The sequence below is a fragment of the Polyodon spathula genome, chromosome 25, assembly GCF_017654505.1.
Source record: "Polyodon spathula isolate WHYD16114869_AA chromosome 25, ASM1765450v1, whole genome shotgun sequence".
In the NCBI taxonomy this organism is placed as follows: Eukaryota; Metazoa; Chordata; class Actinopteri; order Acipenseriformes; family Polyodontidae; genus Polyodon; species Polyodon spathula.
In genome coordinates, this window is record NC_054558.1 from 1,976,895 (window position 1) to 2,000,039 (window position 23,145).

Consider the following 23,145-nt stretch of genomic DNA (forward strand, 5'->3'; position numbering starts at 1 on the left):
GGGCTGGCTATTGTCAGCTGGTCGGGTTTTCATGTCCTATCTGCAGAGGGCTGTGCAGGATTAGTTTACAGTAAACAGCACAGCTCCAGAGCTCTGCTGCTTTAATCACCATGCAGGGAGCCGGCCCAATGAACACAGCCACTGCCTGTGCACTAACGAGGGGCACAGATTCAGAGGGGTGATTAGAGGGGAGTTCCGGGTTCAAATCCAGTTCAGTTCACATGTGCAATTAGTTTGTCTCAAGTGAGTATTTGCCCACATCACAAAACAACCTCAATTATTTATTTTTTTTTTTTTTTCTTCTTTGCTCTCAAACAGTTTAAAAAAAAAAAAAAAAATCAGGTGATTAATTCTATGATTTCCTACCATCAAAATACACATGCAAATGATTCAGATCAGTGGTTTTAATTATTTCACAGGCAAAAAGAAACATTTCAAGCATTTTCACATTTTATTGAGCGTTACAAGAAACCGAAACCTGTGTTCTGACCTGAGACGCTGCTACATTGCATTTACCAGCAACTGTGAAGCACTGAGCCAGCCGGCCGGGCGGTCCTTGCAAAGAGAGAGCCCACACACACCAAGCTGAGCGAAAGGGAGCATTTCAAACTGGTGTCTAAATCCAGACTCTTCGACGGGCTCGCTATGGTCCTGCTGGAGACCCAACACTGCCTCTTCTCCTTGTGCAGTTCATTCCCACATTTCTGGGTTTATATCACACTTTCAAAACCTGCAGCTTTCTGCATTTAACGAAGAGCAAGGCTTTGCAACACCAACGCAGTCTCGAGTGGAAAACAAGAGGCCTGATCGTAACCCTGAGGAGCCCAGCCTTTCCAGGAAGGGTTATCCTCCAACAGCGATGAAAACGACAAGAACCAGAGCTTGGAATCTCACAAGCATCTTAAGAAAATGCTTTGACAGAGACAGAAAAATCACTTAAAAAAAAATATATATATATGAAAGGAAACCCAAGAACTCTGTCCGTGGTACATGTTTACACTGGTGGCACACGGTTACACATAGCGGTTTGGTGGTGGTGGACAGAATGGTCCATATTTATAAACTAGGACTAGAAAAGGCCATGCCCCCCCCACCTGCAGTCCTTAAGAACCTTAACCTGGTCTGTCAAAACCCCAATGAAGTCGTTTCTCAGGTGAAGAGATTACTGAGCAAGCTGCCGTGTTTACAACAGAGGATGACAAACACACTTCAGCGAGCGGATATTTCCAAGCAGGGACGCATAGCAGTCTGATCGGGTCTGGTTTCACTGCGAGTTTAATAAGACACACCTGAGCTTGTTGCCTGCCCGCTGTGGCTGATCAAGATGATAGCACAACCTGGAATGGGTAAAACCGCTATGCAACAGGAGTCTTACTGCCATCCCTGAACTGCTTTGAAGACTGGACTGGAATGCCCAGTGCCAGCTGTGTGAGCCGGTGCTTTGACAGTCTGGGTGGATTTCTGTACTGCTGTCCCGTGCACACAGAAGACAGACATAAAACGTGCTTGCTTTCCCCAGCCAGCTGGTCGTGGGTTTTTTTTTTTTCAAAAGGACCGCAGCAAAGACTAAAAGCCAACACTGAATGGCAAAAAAAAATTATTTTAAAAAAGGATGAAATGTGGTTATGCATAAAAAAGGTAATGATTTTCCACATCTTGACAGGGCTTTCGCCTCGTTCATTGTATCATAAGGCTCGAGGAGTCTAGCCTTCCCGTCCAGCCCCCTTACTGACAGTCTAACTGCTGCTGCTGCTGGGAGTGTAGAGAGGGGCAGAATGCTGGCAGTGAGGTGGTTTTGCTCGCAGTGCACCACAGCGCTTTGGCCACAAGGTGGTGCTATTTTGTTGTGTTTTCAGACGGCTCGCTCTTCTGCTGTCGTTGCTGCTTCACAGGCCCTCTGCTGATTGACAGGAGTTCACGCAGACCTTTGTTCTCAAGCTAAACAAAAAATAAACATAAAAACATTTGACGTATGAATTCATTTAGGACGGCTGCTTGAGGTCCAAAACGTGCCAGTTTTTAACTTTAACTAATAAAGAGATTAATTCTGAAATCACCGAGTTTTTTGTTCAAGAGAGTGGACATCTGCCAGACCGGTTTCCAGGGTTCAGAACTGCTTTCAATGAAGTCGTATTTAAAAAGCTCTGGAGCCAGGAAGGCGTCTGATTTTAAATGCATTGTTCCTCACTTATAGCATCATTAACAACTTCAGTTCAGGAACTGATCAAACTCCTGGGAGCTGATCAAAACACACCATGAATAACGTTCTGCACAGGGTAGTGCGAGTTTGACGGCCAGTGTGTGGTTCGGTTCTGCTCACCTCAAGCTGTGCCAGTCTCTCCTGTACGCTGCAGAAGTGCTGGTCGTCCACATGGACCGCTTTCCTCATCATCTCTCCCATCTCACAGACCCGATCAACCTGGACTTGCACCTCCTGTAAAACACACGCACACACGCAGCGAACACTGCCGTCAGGAACACAGCACTGAATCAAACACACACACACACACGCACACACACACGCACACCGTCGGCTTGTGACGGCAGTCCACTGAAGTTTGTGTGTGTGTTGTGTGTTGGGGATTGTTGTTTGCAGAACTTAGCCCTGAATGCAGTGGGGAACCACGTCGCATGCAGCGAACACTGCTTTCACACACTGAAACACACACTGAATCAACACACACACACACGCACACACGCAGCGAACACTGCCGTCAGGAACACAGCACTGAATCAAACACACACACACACGCAGCGAACACTGCCGTCAGGAACACAGCACTGAATCACACACACACACACACACACACGCAGCGAACACTGCCGTCAGGAACACAGCACTGAATCAAACACACACACCCACACGCAGCGAACACTGCCGTCAGGAACACAGCACTGAATCAAACACACACACACACACACACAGCGAACACTGCCGTCAGGAACACAGCACTGAATCAAACACACACACCCACACGCAGCGAACACTGCCGTCAGGAACACAGCACTGAATCAAACACACACACACACACACACACACACACACACACGCAGCGAACACTGCCGTCAGGAACACAGCACTGAATCAAACACACACACCCACACGCAGCGAACACTGCCGTCAGGAACACAGCACTGAATCAAACACACACGCAGTGAGGAACACAGCCCTGAACCACACACACAAGCAGCGAACACTGCCGTCAGGAACACAGCACTGAACCAAACACACACACACACACACAAGCAGTGAACACAGCACTGAACCACACACACAGCACTGAAACACTTTTTATAATTGTATACGGAGGCCTGTACTAAACGGAAATGAGAGCGTGGCCACAGCCCTTCCTAAGCACACAGCAGTTATGTGCGTAAACTTTGATTTAATTCAAGCCAAAGCAGTTGTAGTGGATTTGTTGTACTTGGTTGAGTTTCACTCAGCTGGGTTTAGTTCAGCTGCGTTTCAGAGCGGCTCTACTGGACCTTGGAGTGCTCCTGGTGGAGGCTGAGCACTGGCTTGGCGTCCATCTTCTTCTTGGCCGTCATGAAGAGCAGCATCTGCTTGCGGTACTTCCCCATGATCAGCTCCAGAGCGTACTGGTGCTCCTCCAGGGACAGCCACAGCTCTGCAGGGACACCCAGTTCAGACAGGTAAGGAAGCTGGCAAACCACAACATTTCCATCCACCCAGAGCTTCAAACAGCCAGCCTACTGCAGACAGACCATTTCGGCTCACACCTTCGTCACGAATAACGGGACCCATCTGAAACGTTTGCCTGCTTGAATTCAGTTATACTGTCACGTGCATCTCATCGATTCGCATCTGTTTTAACTAGACGTTCAGAAACGGTTATTTTAAACCTTTTTTTAGTGCACTGCACAAGAGAAATGTACAGCTCTGGCCAAAAGATTCACCTACAATTTTAGAATTTATATATAAATTACAAAATGATATTGCAAAAGTCTACCGGAAGCAATAAAAGTGTTTCAGTAGTATTTCATGTTAGATTTTGAACTTCACATTTCAATTCAAGGCAGTTTTAACAGGGGGATTCTGCTGTGCATGTGTTTGTTTCTCTGGTCTGCAGCCTGCTGGTTCCCCTCTCCCTGCTCCACTCACCCCTGTTCTCTTGCTGCAGCTCCTTGATCTGGGTGTTTTCCTGCGTCAGCAGAATGTGGGGTTTGTATTTGGACAGGTCCTTCAGTTCTGGGCAATCTTCCTTGTACTGAAACGAAACCAACCCATACTCAAGCGGGCACTGCATAACAATCCTGCTGGACAGGATACTGCTGTTGCCAAACATTTAGCAGTTCGGTCAACGGAGAGATCAAGAGCTTCAACTCCTTGAGACATTCAGCAGTCACACCAGCCTCGTCTGGCACCGTCGTACCCCCTCTCCCTGCCCCCTTCTTCCCCTGGTTGAGCCCCTACCTTGTCTGGCAGGGCCATGCCCACCTCCCTCATGCCCTCCACGCGCCGGTTCAGGGCTCCAGACTGCTCGACCAGAGACTCTGCTGCCACGTCGTGCTCTTTCAGCCTCTCCAGCAGAGTGCGGGCATCTCCCAAGATCTTCTGCATCGTACAGGCCATCCCTGCATGGGGAAGGGAGGCTGTGAGGAGTTTACCATCAACCAGGGCTGTGTCGCCTCACTCAATGAAACTGTGGCAAGGCAGACAGCGCCAGCAAATCTGATGCTTCTGGCAGAGGCACGCATTGCGTGTCTCAATGTCATTTGAATACATTTATTGCAATAATGTACAGTGCAGTTTTTAAAATAAGAACTAGGCTAAGGGTTTGGCATGTTACCTTTAGCCCATATATTACGCAACGGCCCCAGCCTTTTCCGTACACAATGTTCGAATCAGAAAGCGGAGTCCGCTTTGTTTACACTGCCCTAATTTACACGAACACCGGAAGCAACCTGCAGCAGCAGGCAGTTATAAATGACATCTTCAACTTAGCACCGCGTTAGCAATGCCCATCGCCTCAAAATAAACTTTCAACGGAGCGCAGCAGCTGTGACAGGACCCCCGTACCGCGTACGGAATATATCACGCTATATAACGCAAACACCTAGACTTTGCATCGGATCCATCCGTCGAGATCACACTTCCTGTTGCTACAAGTGGAAACAAAAAATAGTCAAGTGTTTTTTTGACGTGCATTTCTTTCGCTGGCAATAATGTCCAGTCGCCGCTGTCCGAGCTGCACGACGAAACATCTTAAGGGAATGCCGGTCAGGACGATAGCAACAAACACACCCTACCTGCTCTCGGACCCCCTTCAGCGGTGTCTCCGCGTACCTGACCCCGGGGCCCCTGCCTCTCCAGCCCGGCCTGCCCGCCTCTTCACTTCCGCTCCTGGACCGGGCCGCGCCTGCAGGGTCCTAGCGCCTGGCACACATTGAGAGGCATGTCGTGAGGGGCTTTACTGCCTTCATTAACTGCTTCTTGTTTTTTTTTTTTTTTTTTTTTAACAGTCAGAATACCTGTCAGTTTGAGGAACCTTCAAACGCACGTCTCTAGTTCTCCTTGAGGACGCCGGGTGTGTTTTGTATCTCGTTTGGTAACATTAACATTTTCTCCTTTCAAAAACACTTTTTAACTGGTTTAAAAGATATTTCTTCGTAATCGACCCTGAAAGTAACAATTAACTCTGAGTATTTAGGAAACTAATGTTGATGTTCCTTCATAGCTGTCAAATTTTCATACCTAAGGTGGCCATATGGCTCTGTGTTCAGAGGGACAGTTCAGGCTTGTCAACTCGCAACCGCAATGCATTCTGGTCCGTTTTACCTGTCTCAGGTACCTCTCTTTCCTTTAAGAGAAGCAGGACTACACTTACCAGAATGCACTGGGGTGTGAGTTGAAAAGCCTGAACTGTCCCAAACTGTCCCGCTGAACACAGAGGCGTATGGTCTCCTTATTCATACCGGTGGCACATCCAAACTTGTGTGGAATTTGGATTAGTAAATCTACACTTAATGAGTCAGCCCAAGTGTGTGTGTGTGTGTGTGTGCGCGTGTGCGTATGTGTGCGCGTGTGCGTGTGTGTGCGCGTGTGCGTGTGTGTGTGCATATCCTTGACCCCAGAGCATGCTGCACTTGTAGATGTAAATACCCCTTTCACAGCAGTTGATAAGTGCAGTTCTGTGATCTGTCAGTGCGGCTCTGTTATCTGTTATCCTGTTTGTTCTGGTTCCACGATAAGCACTCGCAGCCAGCCTGCCTGATCCTCTGGGCTCCCTGTGAGGCAGCCGCGTGTTTGCAGAGAAGCGGTGCCGTCTCAGGCTGTCAGGGCTCTGTTAGACAGGCCCGGGGGTGCGCACCCTCTGGTGTGTGTCTATTCAATGGCTGCCTCTAATCAAGGTGAGAGTGCATCTCTTTGCTGTGTGAGACCCGCTAGTGAAGTGAAGCGTCCTACAAGAGTGGCAGAGAAAACGCACTCTCAACTGGATGCGAAGTAGCCACACTTAGACACGTATCAGGAGTTCAGAAGCTGATATGAATGCCTCTGTTTATGCAGAGCGTGTCGTGGATTGTCATTGACATTCTGAGTGCAGAGATACACTCTCAACGTTGTTATAAGTGGAGCTGCTGCTAATAGGTTCCAAAGCGGATCTGTTTTTTAATTATATATGCCAGCAAACACTTAATCTGAGCAAACGCCTGGGAATACAGCGATTAACAAGACTGGAGGCATTGACGCTTGGTGTGTCAGGTGCAAGCGCGGTTCTAACCCTGAAATGAATTGCCGATCTTGGCTGGGGTTCCACAAGGTTCACCTCTCCCCTACTCTCCAGAGGCTTCCCAGGCTGAGCACACACCTGTTTGTCATATCATAGTCTAATGCAATTCAGAACTCACATAGGAGGCTGGGAGTGCAGGGTAGAATTCTGGGGCAAAATGAAGGCAGTTCTAGTGAGTGCGACGGGCATGATAAGATCCCCTGCATTTTGAATTAGGATCACAAACCTAACCAGTCTGGTCAATCTAAAGACCTGAAGGAGCAATTTAAAAATATTGTGTGACTGTCGTTTTGACTTTGAGAGAGATCCCAGATTATCACATTACTCTGCAGCCAGCCTAACAGCACAGCAGTTAAAGATGCAGCCCTGCCAAATTGTTGCAATGAGGCTTAATCTTTAGTTCTTAAAGGGCCAGATCGCGAGACTGGTTACGAGGGTTCAGCAAGGTCCTGGGTAAACAGTCCTCAGAGAGGAGCCAGGCGGGAGGGAGGCCTGTCCTCTTTAATTCAGCTGTGAGATGGATGGGAAGAAATCACTCACAGCAGCCTTAATTGAGTCTGCTAAAGAGCTGAGTAAGGCTTATAAGGAGTGCACCCCCCAGAACCGCTCTGAGCCACTCATCAGCGCTTCATACACTAAACAAGACCGGCCTTGCTGCTAGCTGGGCTTTCATGCATACCAAAGCCATTTTTTGCTGATAAAAACCACTATTATGTCCTCATTAATAAAGGCTGCTACAATGTCCCGGTGGTGCCCTTTCATTTGTTCCTGTGTTTGGTTATTTCATGTTTTTTGTGTGTGGTGTAGTTTTTTAAAGACATGAATTCAGAAGACCCTGCCTTGTACACCTCAGCGTGTATTTTGTTAAGCTCATTTCCCATGACTGCAGCATTGTTGTCATGCTGTGTGCGATGCAGAGTAACAGGCTGACCTCAGAGAGCACAGGAACACCAAGCATTTCTGAGAGCGCTGGAACGGCTTCTGCTCCCCACAGTGAGAGCTCTGATCCCCGGGCTGAGAAAGTGCGGGGGCCACCCAGCTTGGAATGAGGCTCCTAGCCCGGGGTCATCGCGAAGAGCTGGATTTATGGGACTCGGAGCTGTGAAGGGTGCACTAGAAGAGTTCAGATATTCAAAGTATTGTTTTTTCACGGGGGGTCGGCGCTACTTAATCCACGTCCATTTGTTTTTGGACACAGGAAGTGTCAGCGATACTGACCACCATCAATCAACCACTAGCAGATTATTTAGTATTTATAAACACAGCATAGCAGGAATGTCTTAATGAGGACTATTTCCTGACGCCCCCCCCCCTCCTGAATTGTTGGTGTTTAACTATTTCAGTGCCAAAATTGCTGGCTCACATCCCCAGTGAGGTTTTTTTAACAGCTACAGACACCCTTTCAAACGCCTATAAAAAATATCTACTGTATAATCAAAAGCCAAATCAAAAGAAAGCTCGTGGGCTTATGTTACCCGCTGTTTCTGTGAAAATGCAGTTTTGTTTCATATATAAGCACATGGGTCCTGGGGAGGGGGGGTTATGTATTTATAAACCAGCTTGACTGCACTCCAGCATGGTCAGTTGTGACGATCTCATTGATAGAGCACCACATTAAAGCCTATTTATAACAGATCACTTTTTATCAATGTAGCGCCCCCTGTTGGTCTCAAACCCCACTTGCCTAGGAAAGCTACTGAGGATGACATGAATGATCTAATACAGGAGCACCAGTACATCATGTGTGAGTGTGTGTTACAGTTATGGATGAAACCTGACAAGAGAAAGGGTTAGTCAAACCCCCCCGGGGGTTTGGGGGGGTCCCCCCCGAGTAATCGCTCAGTCTATTGTAAATTAACGGTGCCGAGGGCCTCATTTGTCTTGCCTACTCACTACTCTGTGTGTCCGCTCCTACCTCACACTCTCTCCCTCTTTCCGGGCTCTCTACTCTCCAGCCATGCTCTCCGACCTCAGCACAGACACACACCACACACACACACACACACACACACACACACACACATGGCTTCCTGGAAATCAAACCCAGGGGGCCCTGCATATACAGGCATATGAAGAAGACATGCTTTTATTGCTGTTGCGATTCCTAGGGGTCTGTGCCCGGCTGCTGGCTTGCTCATGTTCCTGCTCCTCAGCCCGGGTTCCGTATTACCTGCCTGAAATACAGGCTGTAGAATCTGCTTGTGTTTTCACTGGGTTAATGCCTGATGCCGTGGTTAGAAAACCAGTGTGAAACAGCGCAGAAGGCTGATTTGAAAGCAGGCAGCTTCAGAGTATATTTGTTTAGTGTTTACCTTTACCTGTTTAAGATTCTTGCAAAACACTCTTACTGCAATTTCTCAAATGTTTCTTTGAATTGTGCATTGCCTGCGTTCCAAAGCTGATCGAGTTGCCTACCATGGACACGTGTAAAAGAGACGAGATCAGCCAGTGTCTTTAAATTAGTAAGGGGCTGCTCCATCCCGGGACAGTAAAACAAAAGAAAACTTGACCCAAGGTGACGATTCCTAGAGGGCATAGGCTTCTGTAAAGAGACCGGTCTGGCCAACGTTACACAGATGAAAGAGCCGTCTCACTATCGAGAAACAGACCGGATCTGAATACAAAGTCACTGGAATGACACAAGGGGCAGCAACAACACAAACAGGACAATGGCATTGTCAGGGTACTTGCTGAACAGCCACTGTCACCTGATGGTTTTGAAAGATGCATTTTAAAACGTTGCAGAGTTTCCAGGGCTCTGGAAGTGGTGACAGCGGGGCTGCAGCCATGGCCTCCGACTGTGGCCTGGGGATTCTCAAGCAGCGCCTGTGAAAAGCAGCGATACATTAGAGGAGGCTTGTTCTTTTCAGAGAAGCCCAGTGCTTTGAAACGGAGCCCAGCCCAGCTCAGAGGGCAGCGACTGCACAAAGCTTCAGTTTCATATCATTCACAGAGCGCTTATATATAAACTAATTCAAGTCCTAGTTTGTATTAACAGTTGGTCCATTAGTAAACCCAGTGTGCACTTTCCTGTACTATGAAAAGAAACACTTTCTATTTTGATGAACTCCATTCCTGGTACGAGTCACACACATAGAGTGACAGTTTGACACAATTGGCCTTGACAAGTTTAGCTTGTCTCTCCCTGGCTGTCCCGCTCCCTTCCCCCCTTTATTTTCTCTCCCCCCTCCCCTCTGCAGTGTTTGATTTACGCTAGCTGGGGGCGGCCCTGCCCCTGACCTAACAGGGCTGTGTGTGGGAAGTGAGGGAGAGAGATAGGGCCGCAGCGCAGCTCTGTGGTGTGTCTGGAGCTGATCCGTGTTTGCAGAGAGACTCTGTGAGATAAATAGGGGGAGAGGGGCCAGAGCAACCCAACAGGGGAGAGGGAGCACCAGACAACACAGCAGCGCACACAGCGAGGACACACAGAGCAAAGAGACACACAGCAAGGAGACACACAGCGAGGAGACACACAACGAGGAGACACACAGAGAGGAGACACACAGCGAGGAGGACACACAGCACACACAGGAAGGAGACACACAGCGAGGACACACAGGAAGGAGACACAGAGAGGAGACACAGAGAGGAGACACACAGCGAGGAGACACACAGGAAAGAGACACACAGCGAGGACACGCGGCGAGGAGACACACAGCGAGGAGACACACAGCACTGGTAAGGGTCATTGCTTTGTCCAGGGGACCCAGTGAAGAGAGAGAGCTGGGGAGAAGCACGCATTCTAACACATTTACAGTAAATGATATCAATGAATTTATTTGTTGTTAGACGAACACCGGGGGAAGACCCCAGCCCGAGCGAGTTGTCTCAGTTACTGAATAGTGTTGCTAGTTTTGAAGTAGGGGAGAAGTGTTTATTTGTTGTATTTGTGCGAGTTTCTTTCCACGACTGGAACTATGAAATGTTATGAAATATACCATTTGTGATATACGGTTATGGAATGGAATAGACACAAAGTAGGAATAGTTTTAAAAAAGAAAGCTTTGTGATGTAGAGTTGTTCTGTCAGTGTGTCACTCACAGCGTTCCTGATCCAACACAGAACCACTCACAGCTTTCCTGATCCAACACAGAACCACTCACAGCTTTCCTGATCCAGCACAGAACCACTCACAGCTTTCCTGATCCAGCACAGAACCACTCACAGCTTTCCTGATCCAGCACAGAACCACTCACAGCTTTCCTGATCCAACACAGAACCACTCACAGCGTTCCTGATCCAGCACAGAACCACTCACAGCTTTCCTGATCCAACACAGAACCACTCACAGCTTTCCTGATCCAACACAGAACCACTCACAGCTTTCCTGATCCAGAACCACAGAACCACTCACAGCTTTCCTGATCCAGCACAGAACCACTCACAGCTTTCCTGATCCAGCACAGAACCACTCACAGCTTTCCTGATCCAGCACAGAACCACTCACTGATCCAGCACAGAACCACTCACAGCTTTCCTGATCCAGCACAGAACCACTCACAGCTTTCCTGATCCAGCACAGAACCACTCACAGCTTTCCTGATCCAGCACAGAACCACTCACAGCTTTCCTGATCCAGCACAGAACCACTCACAGCTTTCCTGATCCAACACAGAACCACTCACAGCGTTCCTGATCCATCCATCACAGAACCACTCACAGCTTTCCTGATCCAGCACAGAACCACTCACATCCAACACAGAACCACTCACAGCTTTCCTGATCCAACACAGAACCACTCACAGCGTTCCTGATCCAGCACAGAACCACTCACAGCTTTCCTGATCCAACACAGAACCACTCACAGCTTTCCTGATCCAGCACAGAACCACTTTTCCTGATCCAGCACAGAACCACTCACAGCTTTCCTGATCCAACACAGAACCACTCACAGCTTTCCTGATCCAACACAGAACCACTCACAGCTTTCCTGATCCAGCACAGAACCACTCACAGCTTTCCTGATCCAGCACAGAACCACTCACAGCTTTCCTGATCCAACACAGAACCACTCACAGCTTTCCTGATCCAACACAGAACCACTCACAGCTTTCCTGAACCACTCACAGCTTTCCTGATCCAACACAGAACCACCACTCACAGCTTTCCTGATCCAACACAGAACCACTCACAGCTTTCTTGATCCAGAACCACTCACAGAACCACTCACAGCTTTCCTGATCCAGCACAGAACCACTCACAGCTTTCCTGATCCAGCACAGAACCACTCACAGCTTTCCTGATCCAACACAGAACCACTCACAGCTTTCCTGATCCAGCACAGAACCAGTTATCGTTTGAAGTAACTTCTATCCACAGTTAGCAGGCATGCATTTGCTATATAATCATTGGAGCTGTTGCTGATTTAGTTACCAGTGTGTGCTGAAAAAGATATCTGCAAATATGATCCAAATATGGAGCTATAATATTCTGCTATTATTGATTAAGCGTTCAGGTGGGATAAGTGAAGGCATGGAGAATTTGATTTCAATAGGAATCCAATGGGCTCAGCAGCTGAATTATTCACCCGGCATACAGAAGCTTGGTCAGATGGCACAAGGCACACTTAGGGTACTGTTTTTAAGTGAGGTCTTCTGTGATTCTCTTTCAGCAGTTTCAGTTGTGGGCATGCTTTATTTAAAGGGCCAGTGTTCCTATGTGTATTATTAGTTAATATATCGTACCTGTTGTTGTCACTGCAGTAATGTTTACACAATGAGTCAGGGTGGATTGCATGGTCTGTTCATCTACATTGACTAAGAAAATGAACAGTATTTCTTAATGGCTTAGTAAGCTGTCTGTGCTGTGCTGTGCTGTGCTGTGCTGTGCTGTGCTTTGCTGTGCTGTGCTGTGTGTAGGGGTCACTGAATAGAAGATGTACTAAGCCCAGACAATTTTTCTGCTTTGCCCTGCATGATCTCAAAGCCTAACGCAGCCTTGCTGGTCCCCCAGCCAAGACCGGCAAAACTCTACAAACAAGGTCCGACCCACGCTGGCATTGCTCCCCCCGCAGGACATTAGTTGAACTCTCTGAGCACCCATGCAGAACACAGCAAGAGAGATTTCCATTACTATCTACAGAGGAAATAGGAATTTGTGAGCCAGTCTGAGAACAGTAGTTGTGTTCTGCCTGGGCTTGAAATCAGTGCCTTGATCTTGTTAAACTTTAACCTGGGTGCAAATATTGCCTCCACAAACATGACAGGAGGACAAACATCTCAGACAAGAGTGCTTCAAACCCCCCGGGGAGGGGGGGTCTGTGTAATTGGGGGGACGGACGGTCTGTGTGATGTGTCCTGGCCTTTTCGAAATCTGAAAGTCTGACTGTGACAGCAGATGATAAATATGCAGCTGGCTCTATTCTTTGAATTAATACCTCATGCAGTTGAAAGTGTTTGTTTGCTGCCTCCTTTACCTCTGTTTTTATCATGGTTGTATTTATTGGGAGTGAGTCTCATTGCAATAGCTGAGATGTCAGGAGGTCACGTGTTTCTTTGATAAGCAGCGAGGGTTATGAGGTTTGCAGGGACTGAGTGTACAGGATTGCTGTTTGCCTTTCAAGCTGCCCTCAACAACAATCTCACAGCAAAACATTCAACCAGGCTGAGTTATTAAAACCAAAACACAAGGAATAACATCAAAGTGATTCTTATCAAAGTAAAGCTGCTGTGCTCAGTAACGTGGAGAATATAATATTAATAATGCAGGTTACAATGAAGAATGCCATTTTAAATATATTATTTACACAATTCCCATTGACTGGTGGATTGCACAGTATTGAAACAAATGCAGATTCTAGTCTGTGCAGCAAGGGCAGAAGAGGGCTGCACTGGAACGTGGAAAAGGCTGCTTTTAATTTCAATTCCCCAGTGCAGATCTGCACTGCATATTATAATCAAATAAGAAGCCAGGAAGACTCAGAAAGACTAATCGGATTGAGACGCGTGTGCACATATTTGTAAAACTGACCTAATAACCTCGATGAAAACTGGGGTTTATTTATTTAACCCGGGGTGGTCTTGTGTAATTCAACGCTCTTGTGTTATTTGTGTAATGCAACGCTCTTGTGTTATTTGTGTAATGCAACGCTCTTGTGTTATTTGTGTAATGCGACGCTCTTGTGTTATTTGTGTAATGCAACGCTCTTGTGTTATTTGTGTAATGCGACGCTCTTGTGTTATTTGTCACCCAGGCTTGTTGGCTCGTGTGTGTCCTGTTTCTACTGGGTAACACTTTACATTGAGCGTCTCTCATTACTGTGTATTTGCATAGTAGTGCCTGAGTTAATACATGTGCTCTTACACAGAATTACAATCGCACAGTTACAATGTACAGTAAGACTTTGTTGCACAATCTGAACCGAACCCTTTTCTGATACAGTTGTGTACTTACATACATGTGCAAACACACTGACACAGCAAGTCCAGTAAATACACCATTCATGCAATCACGTGTCAGTGCAAATGCATTTACTAAGTGACTGCTATTGAAATACACAGCAATGTCATGTTAGCTCCTACGGGTCTAAGAGGACACCAGCTGACTAATACCTCAAGTGTGCTGGAAGTATATATATATATATATATATATATATATATATATATATATATATATATATACACACACACACACACACACACACACACACATATATATATATATATATATATATATATATATATATATATATATATATATATATATATATATATATATATATATATATATATAGACACACACACACACACACACACACACAGTGTATATAAATGCTCGGATTGTGTTCACTGCTGAACTCCACTCTAACAGCAGTTCAGTTGCTGTGACAGGCTGGGACTTTGCCCTGCCAGGATGGGGTCATGATGATAACAGTGTGCTCTCCTCAGTCCTGGCCATTGCACACAAACTGTGTAAAGACAGCCTGCCTCCCACCCCTCTCCGCTCCACACTCTTGCTTGGTACAGTGAAAGGACCAGAAAGGCAGAACAGATTGATGTGCAGCAATTCAAATCACTTTACCAACAAGCATGTTCGCCAGCTATTTGAGGAGATGGCCTGGGACACTTAGAGTCAGCGAAGGGTCTCTCGAAACAGTCGCTCCCCAGCGCTCTGTTTACAATCTGCAGAACTAACGATGCTCGCATCGCTAGGCTGTATTAAAACTCCTTTATTTATGTTTTCCCACGTTATCCTTCAACAGGCAGCCAGTTCTTTCGCATGAACAAAACACACTGACCAGATCCCCCACAGTCACTCTGCCTCCTGCAGCCGCACCTGGTACTGGCTTCCGAGCGCGGGACTGGCTGCAGTCTGGTTGGTTAATGACAGGGAAGAAGGTGTGACTGCGGAAGTGCACGAAAGCAAGGCTCTTAAACAGAGATTCCTTTAACCTACTTCAGTACAATGTATGTTCATGATGTGTGTTCAGGGGCTAGGAAGGGGGAAAAAAAGTTACCTTTGATTCATTGCGGTGGAAGACCATGAGAGCATCATTCTAAGAGGTACCGTCCCCCTCCTAATCCCACTGTTTTCCAATTGGCTCTTCCAGATTCTGAAACTGAACGCTGCCCGAATGAGAGAGTGGGAGGAGTCAGAACTCAGCATGGCTGCCAACAGCTACATTGCAGTGCCTGAGGGGTACTGTGCGTCGGAGCCATTGCAGTATTATGGTGAGCAATAAGGGGTGTGGCACTTCCTAAAAGAGTGCCATGCTGGTAAGCCATCGTCTTCCGTACAGTGTTGTGGGGGGAGCAGATTAATAGTTACACTCTGGTTTACCAGTTACACTTTGTAAGGGCTTGGCAGCTCAGTGGAGAGGCAAGGGCTAGACCTGAACCAGTAACCGCAAAGATGAATGTCTTTCCATTGAGCTACAGCTTGAGGTGTTCCGCTGCTAGGAGGAGATCCAGCACAGCGTTCGGGTTAGAGGTCATAATGAGAGCTCCATTGAGACCACAGGGATGCCTAAATGTTTCACACCAACACCAGGTTTAACACAAATGCATCCTTTTGAAAAAGTATAAAGTAAAAGCACTGGTCAGCGCTGTATTCAACACAGTGAGTCAAGCACAAGCAAAACCTGTCCTTATGAAGGCGGGTCCTGCCTGGCACTGTCTAGGACCCCTGTTTTATCGTTTGCCACTTGCGTTTCGCAGCTTCCTCTGCCTCTCTCTTCAGCTAGTCAGTAGCATTCCTGGCAGCTCAACTCTGCGCTGTGATGCGCACATCTCTGCCTGTGTGTCGTGTTTACACAGCACTGACTCTGTTTACAAACACTGATACTGGAAAGAGCTCGTGGAGGAAGTCTGGGACACTGATGGGAAACAGCCTGCTCTGAAACACAGACTCTACCATCCACCTCCCTCACTCTCATTGGTAGATGCATTCACTGAGCTATCATGAAGTTGCAGTAGAAATCACAATCCATTATTATCTTATTACTCAATCCTGCAGGGGTCCTGCTCTCGGGTCCTGGATTCCCCCCCCAGAGGGGTGTCCAAGCTGAATGCCGGAAACACGTGCAGGCGATTTGTGCGTCTCTGGGTTCATCTCCAGGATCAATGACGTCACCGCACCCAGTCCCCTGACAAAGTGACTAAAACCATTGCTGCTAATCCAATTAGCTTGACTGCTGTCCAAAAAGCCCAGAAGGGATTCCTGCTTTCTGGTCAGTGAACGTGTAGTCTGGATAAGTCAGCTGCATCCTGTTTTTTGATCTGATGTTATTTTCACATCTCGACCAGTTCAAAGTTTTTTTTTAGTTTTTTTTTTTTGATTTTTCTATTGCGTCTCTGTGGGCTCGTGTATCATTTTTTAAAAAGTACAATCAATTCCGAATTCTACTACGTGCGCCCGTCTCGTCCACTCCAGCTGACCCCAGCTGCATCCACAGGAAATAAGAAACCCATTGAGCAACTCTCAATCACATACAACACGCACTGGTGAACTGCACACGTTACTTAAAGGCACAGTAAGCAATTAGTAAAGGATCATTGCAGAGTTATGGATGTGTTTTATGTCTTTGCAGATGTCCTATCAGACCACCTGAGCTACCCTCTACAGGAGGCAGATCACCAGCTCTCCCAATTCAGCCAGTATACCGGGATGCAGTTCTCGCCCATGCTGCAGGGGGCGCCCTCCTCTCCGTCCTGCTACTCCCCCTACCCGTACTGCTTGCAGTACCCCGAGGGGCAGTACCAGCTGGGGGTGTGTGAGCTGGGCAAACCCTCCTACACGCTGCCCACTGAGCTGGACCCCAGCGGGGTGCCCGTCCTCCCTGGCATGGCTGGCATCCCCACTCTGAAGCGTCCTCGCCTGGGACTCCGAGGGCAGGAGGAGCTGTGTGTGGTGTGCGGGGACAAGGCCTCGGGGTACCACTACAACGCACTCACCTGCGAGGGCTGTAAAGGTACGGAGAGGCAGGAGGGCACTGAGTCTGGCTTGTTATCGGTAAGCCAGCGTGAGAGGCGCGATCAGTAAATTTAATTCATTATTAACTTAGGAGAAAATACTGTTGTGCTGACGTACTGTACTGACGAAATGATGGCATGCCACTGAGGTGACGGCATGTTCATTCACTTTGCACGCTCCACTGGATCTTGCATTGCGCTCGCTGGACTCAGCCGCGCTGAGAGGCAGGCTCTGGGTGTTAAACTGACTCTGTCCATGTCTGCAGGGTTCTTCCGACGGAGCATCACAAAGAAGGCGGTGTACCAGTGCAAGAGCGGCGGGCACTGCGAGATGGACATGTACATGCGCCGGAAGTGCCAGGAGTGCCGTCTGAACAAGTGCAGAGCAGTGGGCATGCTGGCAGAGTGTGAGTGTAGAGTAACCTTCAGGGCTCTGAAACACATCGGGAAGCTGCCCACTGTCACAACACTTCTGAACAAGTGCACAGCAGGGGGCATGCTGGCAGAGCGTGAGTGCAGAGTAACCTTCAGGGCTCTGAAACACATCGAGAAGCTGCCCACAGTCACAACACTTCTGAACAAGTGTAGAGCAGTGGGCATGCTGGCAGAGTGTGAGTGCAGAGTAACCTTCAGGGCTCTGAAACACATCGAGAAGCTGCCCACAGTCACAACACTTCTGAACAAGTGCAGAGCAGGGGGCATGCTGGCAGAGTGTGAGTGCAGAGTAACCTTCAGGGCTCTGAAACACATCGAGAAGCTGCCCACAGTCACAACACTTCTGAACAAGTGCAGAGCAGGGGGCATGCTGGCAGAGTGTGAGTGCAGAGTAACCTTCAGGGCTCTGAAACACATCGAGAAGCTGCCCACAGTCACAACACTTCTGAACAAGTGTAGAGCAGTGGGCATGCTGGCAGAGTGTGAGTGCAGAGTAACCTTCAGGGCTCTGAAACACATCGAGAAGCTGCCCACAGTCACAACACTTCTGAACAAGTGCAGAGCGGGGGGGGGGGGGGGGGGCATGCTGGCAGTGGGAGTGGGATTCTTCAATGATGCGTTTCCGGGGAAAATGAGTTATTAGGAACCGAACGGGCATTGTTGCGGAGAGTGGCCTGGCCTTGTTCGTTACTTTGTAAAAACATGGCAAAGTGAAGTACAACACAGGAAATGCATTCTAAAACACATGCATTGTTATTGTGCAGTGACTATGATAAAGCATCTAAATTAATCAGTCAGCCAGGATACAGCATAAGAATTGCACATGGTTAAACATGAATGGTGGGTATCAGGTCTCATGAAACACACGCTCCATGGATTCTCTGGGGTGCGTGTGCTCATGGTTGTCAGATACAGCCCAGTGTCACTCTTCTCAGCTCTGCTCCTAGCACCGGCCTCACTGCCTCACCCTGCTCCCTGCCTCTCCCTGCCTCTCCCAGGTCTACTGACGGAGGTCCAGTGCAAATCCAAACGACTCCGCAAGAACGCCAAGCAGGGCCTGGACTTCCTGTGCAGCATCAAGCTGGAGGAAGAGGGGCCAGAGAGCAAGCAGGTCTCCTCCACAACCCGACAGCCTGCCCAGGTAGTCCTCTCACAGGTCCTCTTCTTAACGTCTCACGAGCGGCTGTCACACACCAAAGTGCCCGCTTTTACATGGAGATGCAGCTGACGGTGGTTTTTTTTTTTTTCAGCTTCAGAAAACATTGATGATGGTAAGGCCAGAACTTGCAAATGCATTTAAAAACAAACCCACCTTTTCAGAGCTCGTGCGTACCATTGAATTTGCAAGGCGCTCATGTGTAAGCGGTCAGGATTTGAGGTGCTTTGGGTTTGAAAATGGAGGGTGCATGGCTGCCGCTGACCGATTGTTTTTGCTGTCGGTGTTTTTAGGAGCGTGTGGAGCTGACCTCTCAGGAGCAGCAGCTGTTGGATTATATTGTGGAGGCTCATCGCAGGTACCGAGCGCCACAGGAGGCCCCCCGAAAAAGTGTAGGGCACCCCTTCCTCTGCTTCCACTGCTAGCCCCCGTCCCCTCTCCTTCTCTCACCCTTAACTGATTCAAATTCCTTTTCCCATCGAGCAATTTCTGGGGGTCCAAGGCGGCTGTGTCATGTTATAGATTGCGTGTTATACTCGGCTCCGAACAAACTGCAGCAGCCATATCCACTCATTTAGGGACTGAGGCTTCAATACATTGAATCCCAGTACAGGGACCTGACCCTGATGCATTTCTGTTTCCTCTTGTCTTGCGTTCTCTTCTCACGGACACAGCTGCACAGACACTCCAACTTGGCAAGTGACTCACTGAACGAGTTTCAGGCAGAACTGGGAAGCTTTTTCATGAGAAATCCCAGCCAGATTAACAGTGATGCAGTTTCCCAGAATGCCGTCTCTGAATAGCTCTGGTGGTAAACAGCAGGGAGTGCAGCCACACAGCTGGAGGTCACGGGGACATTATAAAACTCTTCAGGTCCACTGACTCACACCTCAATGCATTCAGCTGCCCTGCCTCTTCTACGCTATGCTGGTGACCGTGTCTCTCCCTGTCTCTGCAGCAGCGAGGCGAGACGGCTGACCCTGGTCTGGGAGCCCTGAGGCTGTCCGGTGCAGCAGCACTGCATGCGCAGGAACTGCTGGAGTTCACTAAGAGCCTGCCTGGTAAGCCGGTCACCTTTCCCCTTGGAATGGACTCTTCCTTGGACCGGACTGCATTCAAGCAGCTAACACAATCCTACAGATCTCAGCTGATGTAGAGCTCTGCAGGTCTCACATGTCACATTTACGGCTGTTTCGTTTGCTGTTTATTTTGAAGCAGGTTTAATACATTGCTGTGCGCTAGACTGACTTAAATATAGACTGGCCGCTGTTCTGTGCTTGCAGAATGCACAGTGGAATCGGATTCAAGCTGTCTCTTTTAGAGATCCCAAACCTCAATATATGCCAGTAAACCAGCATGGAACTGGAATCAGGTATGCTGTTTTAATGGCACACAGGCTCAGTACTGATTCCTTCGAACCCCACTGAGTTCAGCATGTAAACTCTCATTCGACAGGATCAGTTGCATGAGGACCGGTGCTCCCTTGTGCATGTAAATGTAGCTTTCTCTCTCTCTCGCTCTCTCCCTCTCATTCTCTCTCTCTCTCTCTCTCTCTCTCTCTCTCTCTCTCTCTCTCTCTCTCTCTCTCTCTCTCTCTCTCAGGGTTCCAGCAGCTGCACCACGATGATCAGTCTGCTCTGCTCAGAGGCTCTGTTGTGGAAGCCATGTTCCTGCACTCGGCCCAGCTGCACAACGAGAGCGCTGGAGAGGGGGCGGGTGCAGGTAGGATTCAATTACATCTGTGCTATTAGGGATCCCGTCCGATTCCCAGTGTCCTGCACTGAGGTGCCAGATCCGTGCACCCCCAGATCCTGCCTTCAGCAGTGCCACCTAAAGGGTCAGCTACGTGAGGACAGCTGGACGCCTCTGTCTCTGTCTCAGGGCTCCCCAGCGGGGTGCATATAGATTAGCTCAAATGGGGTGTTGTGTTGTTTTTGCAAGAAGAAGTTTTGCAATCGCTGCCGTAAGGATTGACACCGAGCAGCTTCTTCAACAAACGATGGCCGTCTTTGTGATCTGTGTTTCAGATGCTGTCGGGCTGCCCTGGTTTGTTGGATATGGGACGAGTCTTGATGGGAAGCCAGTATACTCACCAAACCCTGAGCAAGACACCTCAACACATCCTCCCAGTACGTCATGGGCTATGCATAGATAGACGGGCTTCAACAGTTCATAAAGATAAATCATTATTTAAAAAAGATATGAATAAGCAGCTTTAACTGGGTTCAGCTCTGTTTTGAAGGAGTGCTAGTTTGTTCTGGTCTCACCCTGGCACATTGGGAGTGGGATAGCTAACCCTGGCTGTGCTTCCCTCCTGCAGCTGCTACTGGAGACGATGCGCTCCGGCCAGTGTATCACTTCTACAGGAGCCTGAGGGACCTGAACCTGACGGAGCAGGAGTACGCGCTCCTTGCTGCCATGGTGCTGCTCTCCTCTGGTGAGTCAGATCCATGTGCGCCTCTGAACCACTGGGGCTCCGACTGCAACCTGAAAACCCGCAGTCATCGTACAACCCGCGGAATGAAACTGATGCGTAAGATCACAGCGTGGCCGATGCCAAACACAGGGGTCTGTCATTATCAGCATGTGATTGCATGAGCCCTCCGTTCAATGACGGCTTCTTAGTTGCAAATGATATCGTTTTAAACGAAGCAATGTTCTTTTATTACGATTGGAAATGTCTTTTTCAGATGAATCGTTGTCCAAAATGTTCTCGAGGAAGGGAGGTAAGCTAAACATCTTCTGTTCTCTGTTAATACCCTTGCACCTTCTCTAACCCTCTCAGACCGCCCGTTCCTGAAGAGCCGGGAGCAGGTGGAGAGACTGCAGGAGCCGCTGCTGGAGCTCCTGTACAAGTTCTCCAAGCTCCGGCACCCCGGGGATCCCCAGCACTTCGCTCGTCTGCTGGGCCGGCTGACGGAGCTCCGCACGCTTGGCCACCACCACAGCGGCGTGCTGAGCGCACTGCGCGGGAAAGACCAGGCACTGCCACCACCACTCTGCGAGACCTGGGAGCGGCAGTGACGGGGGCAGGACCCCCCCGCCCGCAGCCTGCCCCCCCTCACCCTCACACTGTTTGAAATGGACCCAGAGTAGCTGGTTGGAAACGGGTCTCTCCACTTCGGTTTGACGGAGGAAGAAGCGTCGACGTGAAAATGGCCACGTCTGCCGATTGTTTCATTTTCAAACAGTCTGAATATGCCTGGATACGAGTTAGTCTGGCGCTAGGCGACAGCAGACCCAAACCTCCGGTGAACAGAAATGCCATGTCTTTACAAGACAGTGAAAGTCTGTAACTAGGAGAAGTGCCGGCCGCACTGGTGATGTGAAGACATCAGTACTGTCTAGAGGAAATGGACTTGTCCAAATGGGTCTCATGAAATGTGTGCGGGGAACCTTACCAGCATCACTACAACTCAGATCTGCTTAATAATAATAATAATAATAATAATAATAATAATAATAATAATAATAATAATAATAATACCAAAGCAAGCAGAAATAGGAATACACTAAACCTTCTGAATTTGCATCATATTTATTTTTGTAAATTTACATATCCCAATTGATGTGTTCAGGGATTGAAGTAAGACTCCTGTTGCACAGCAGTTTCCCGAATGCCAGGTTTCACATAGAGCTTGATTAGCCACAATGTGTAGCTAACGAGCTCAGGTGGGTCTTATTAAACTCACAGTGAAACCAGGAATGGATCACGCTGCTATGCAATGGGAGTCTAATACAGTCCATCCCTGGTGATGTCATTGATCCCCAGCGTCTTTCACCCAGTCTGCCTACCGCTGAAGCACAAGCCTGCGAGCACATCTTTGCTGCAAAGCGCATCGCCCGTCATCTTATTATATTACAAGACGTGGCATTTTAAACGGGCTCACAGCTCATCGCTGCGGGTCTGCTGTTCCAGTATCGAGCTAGCCCCCCTCCAAAGCTGTCTTTGCCCGTAGCTGGGACCACAAGCCTTACCCATTCCATGCCACACATGTGATCATGTGCCCTTTAACTCTGCCAGCCCCAGAAACGAGCCGATTCTGTTTGAGCAAGTACAGGAATGGTCTTTTATAGAGTGTTTCCTTTTGTATAAATGAGAACATCGTGCCTCTAGTCTGTGTGTATGAATGCTATTGTGCGTATTATTATTATATAATAACATCCTGTAAACGCTTCAGATGTACTGTGTGTTGTTATTGTTGCAGTGCTCAATAAACATGTCCGCTAAGTTTTTTTTTTTTTTCTTCGTCTCTTATTTTTTTCACGGAATAAACATGGATGCATTTCTGAAATACGCCTCTTTTGAAGTATATGTTTGTCCAACAGTGCTATCTCTTACAAAAATTAATTTACCATAGCAGAATCATACAAAGTGTAACAAAGTACAGAC

The 23,145-nt window shown here is 48.2% G+C and overlaps 2 protein-coding genes across 9 annotated transcripts; one reads left to right on the forward strand and one right to left on the reverse strand.

The window, feature by feature from the left end:
- Window positions 1-437: 437 nt before the first annotated feature.
- Window positions 438-5,414, reverse strand: LOC121299801 (suppressor of IKBKE 1-like). The gene is made up of 6 exons (XM_041227888.1): window positions 5,272-5,414; window positions 4,436-4,596; window positions 4,124-4,229; window positions 3,487-3,629; window positions 2,321-2,434; window positions 438-1,938 (listed from the first exon to the last, which is right to left on the reverse strand). The coding sequence occupies exons 2-6, from the start codon at window positions 4,592-4,594 to the stop codon at window positions 1,837-1,839; spliced, it is 624 nt and encodes a 207-aa protein (XP_041083822.1). The 5' UTR covers window positions 4,595-4,596; window positions 5,272-5,414; the 3' UTR covers window positions 438-1,836.
- On the forward strand, window positions 3,633-22,988 carry LOC121299800 (bile acid receptor-like). Of its 8 annotated transcripts, none has more exons than XM_041227882.1 (12): window positions 3,633-3,654; window positions 15,301-15,421; window positions 16,780-17,160; window positions 17,428-17,568; window positions 18,595-18,737; window positions 18,847-18,867; window positions 19,046-19,144; window positions 19,711-19,813; window positions 20,355-20,474; window positions 20,780-20,881; window positions 21,073-21,189; window positions 21,538-22,988. In XM_041227882.1, the coding sequence occupies exons 2-12, from the start codon at window positions 15,325-15,327 to the stop codon at window positions 21,774-21,776; spliced, it is 1,563 nt and encodes a 520-aa protein (XP_041083816.1). In that variant the 5' UTR covers window positions 3,633-3,654; window positions 15,301-15,324; the 3' UTR covers window positions 21,777-22,988. The 8 variants fall into 8 exon arrangements, with proteins under 8 accessions (XP_041083816.1, XP_041083813.1, XP_041083817.1 ...); XM_041227879.1 differs by lacking the exon at window positions 3,633-3,654 and adding an exon at window positions 10,401-10,430; XM_041227883.1 differs by lacking the exon at window positions 3,633-3,654 and adding an exon at window positions 10,401-10,430 and having other exon boundaries at window positions 19,714-19,813.
- The last annotated feature ends 157 nt before the right edge of the window (window positions 22,989-23,145 follow it).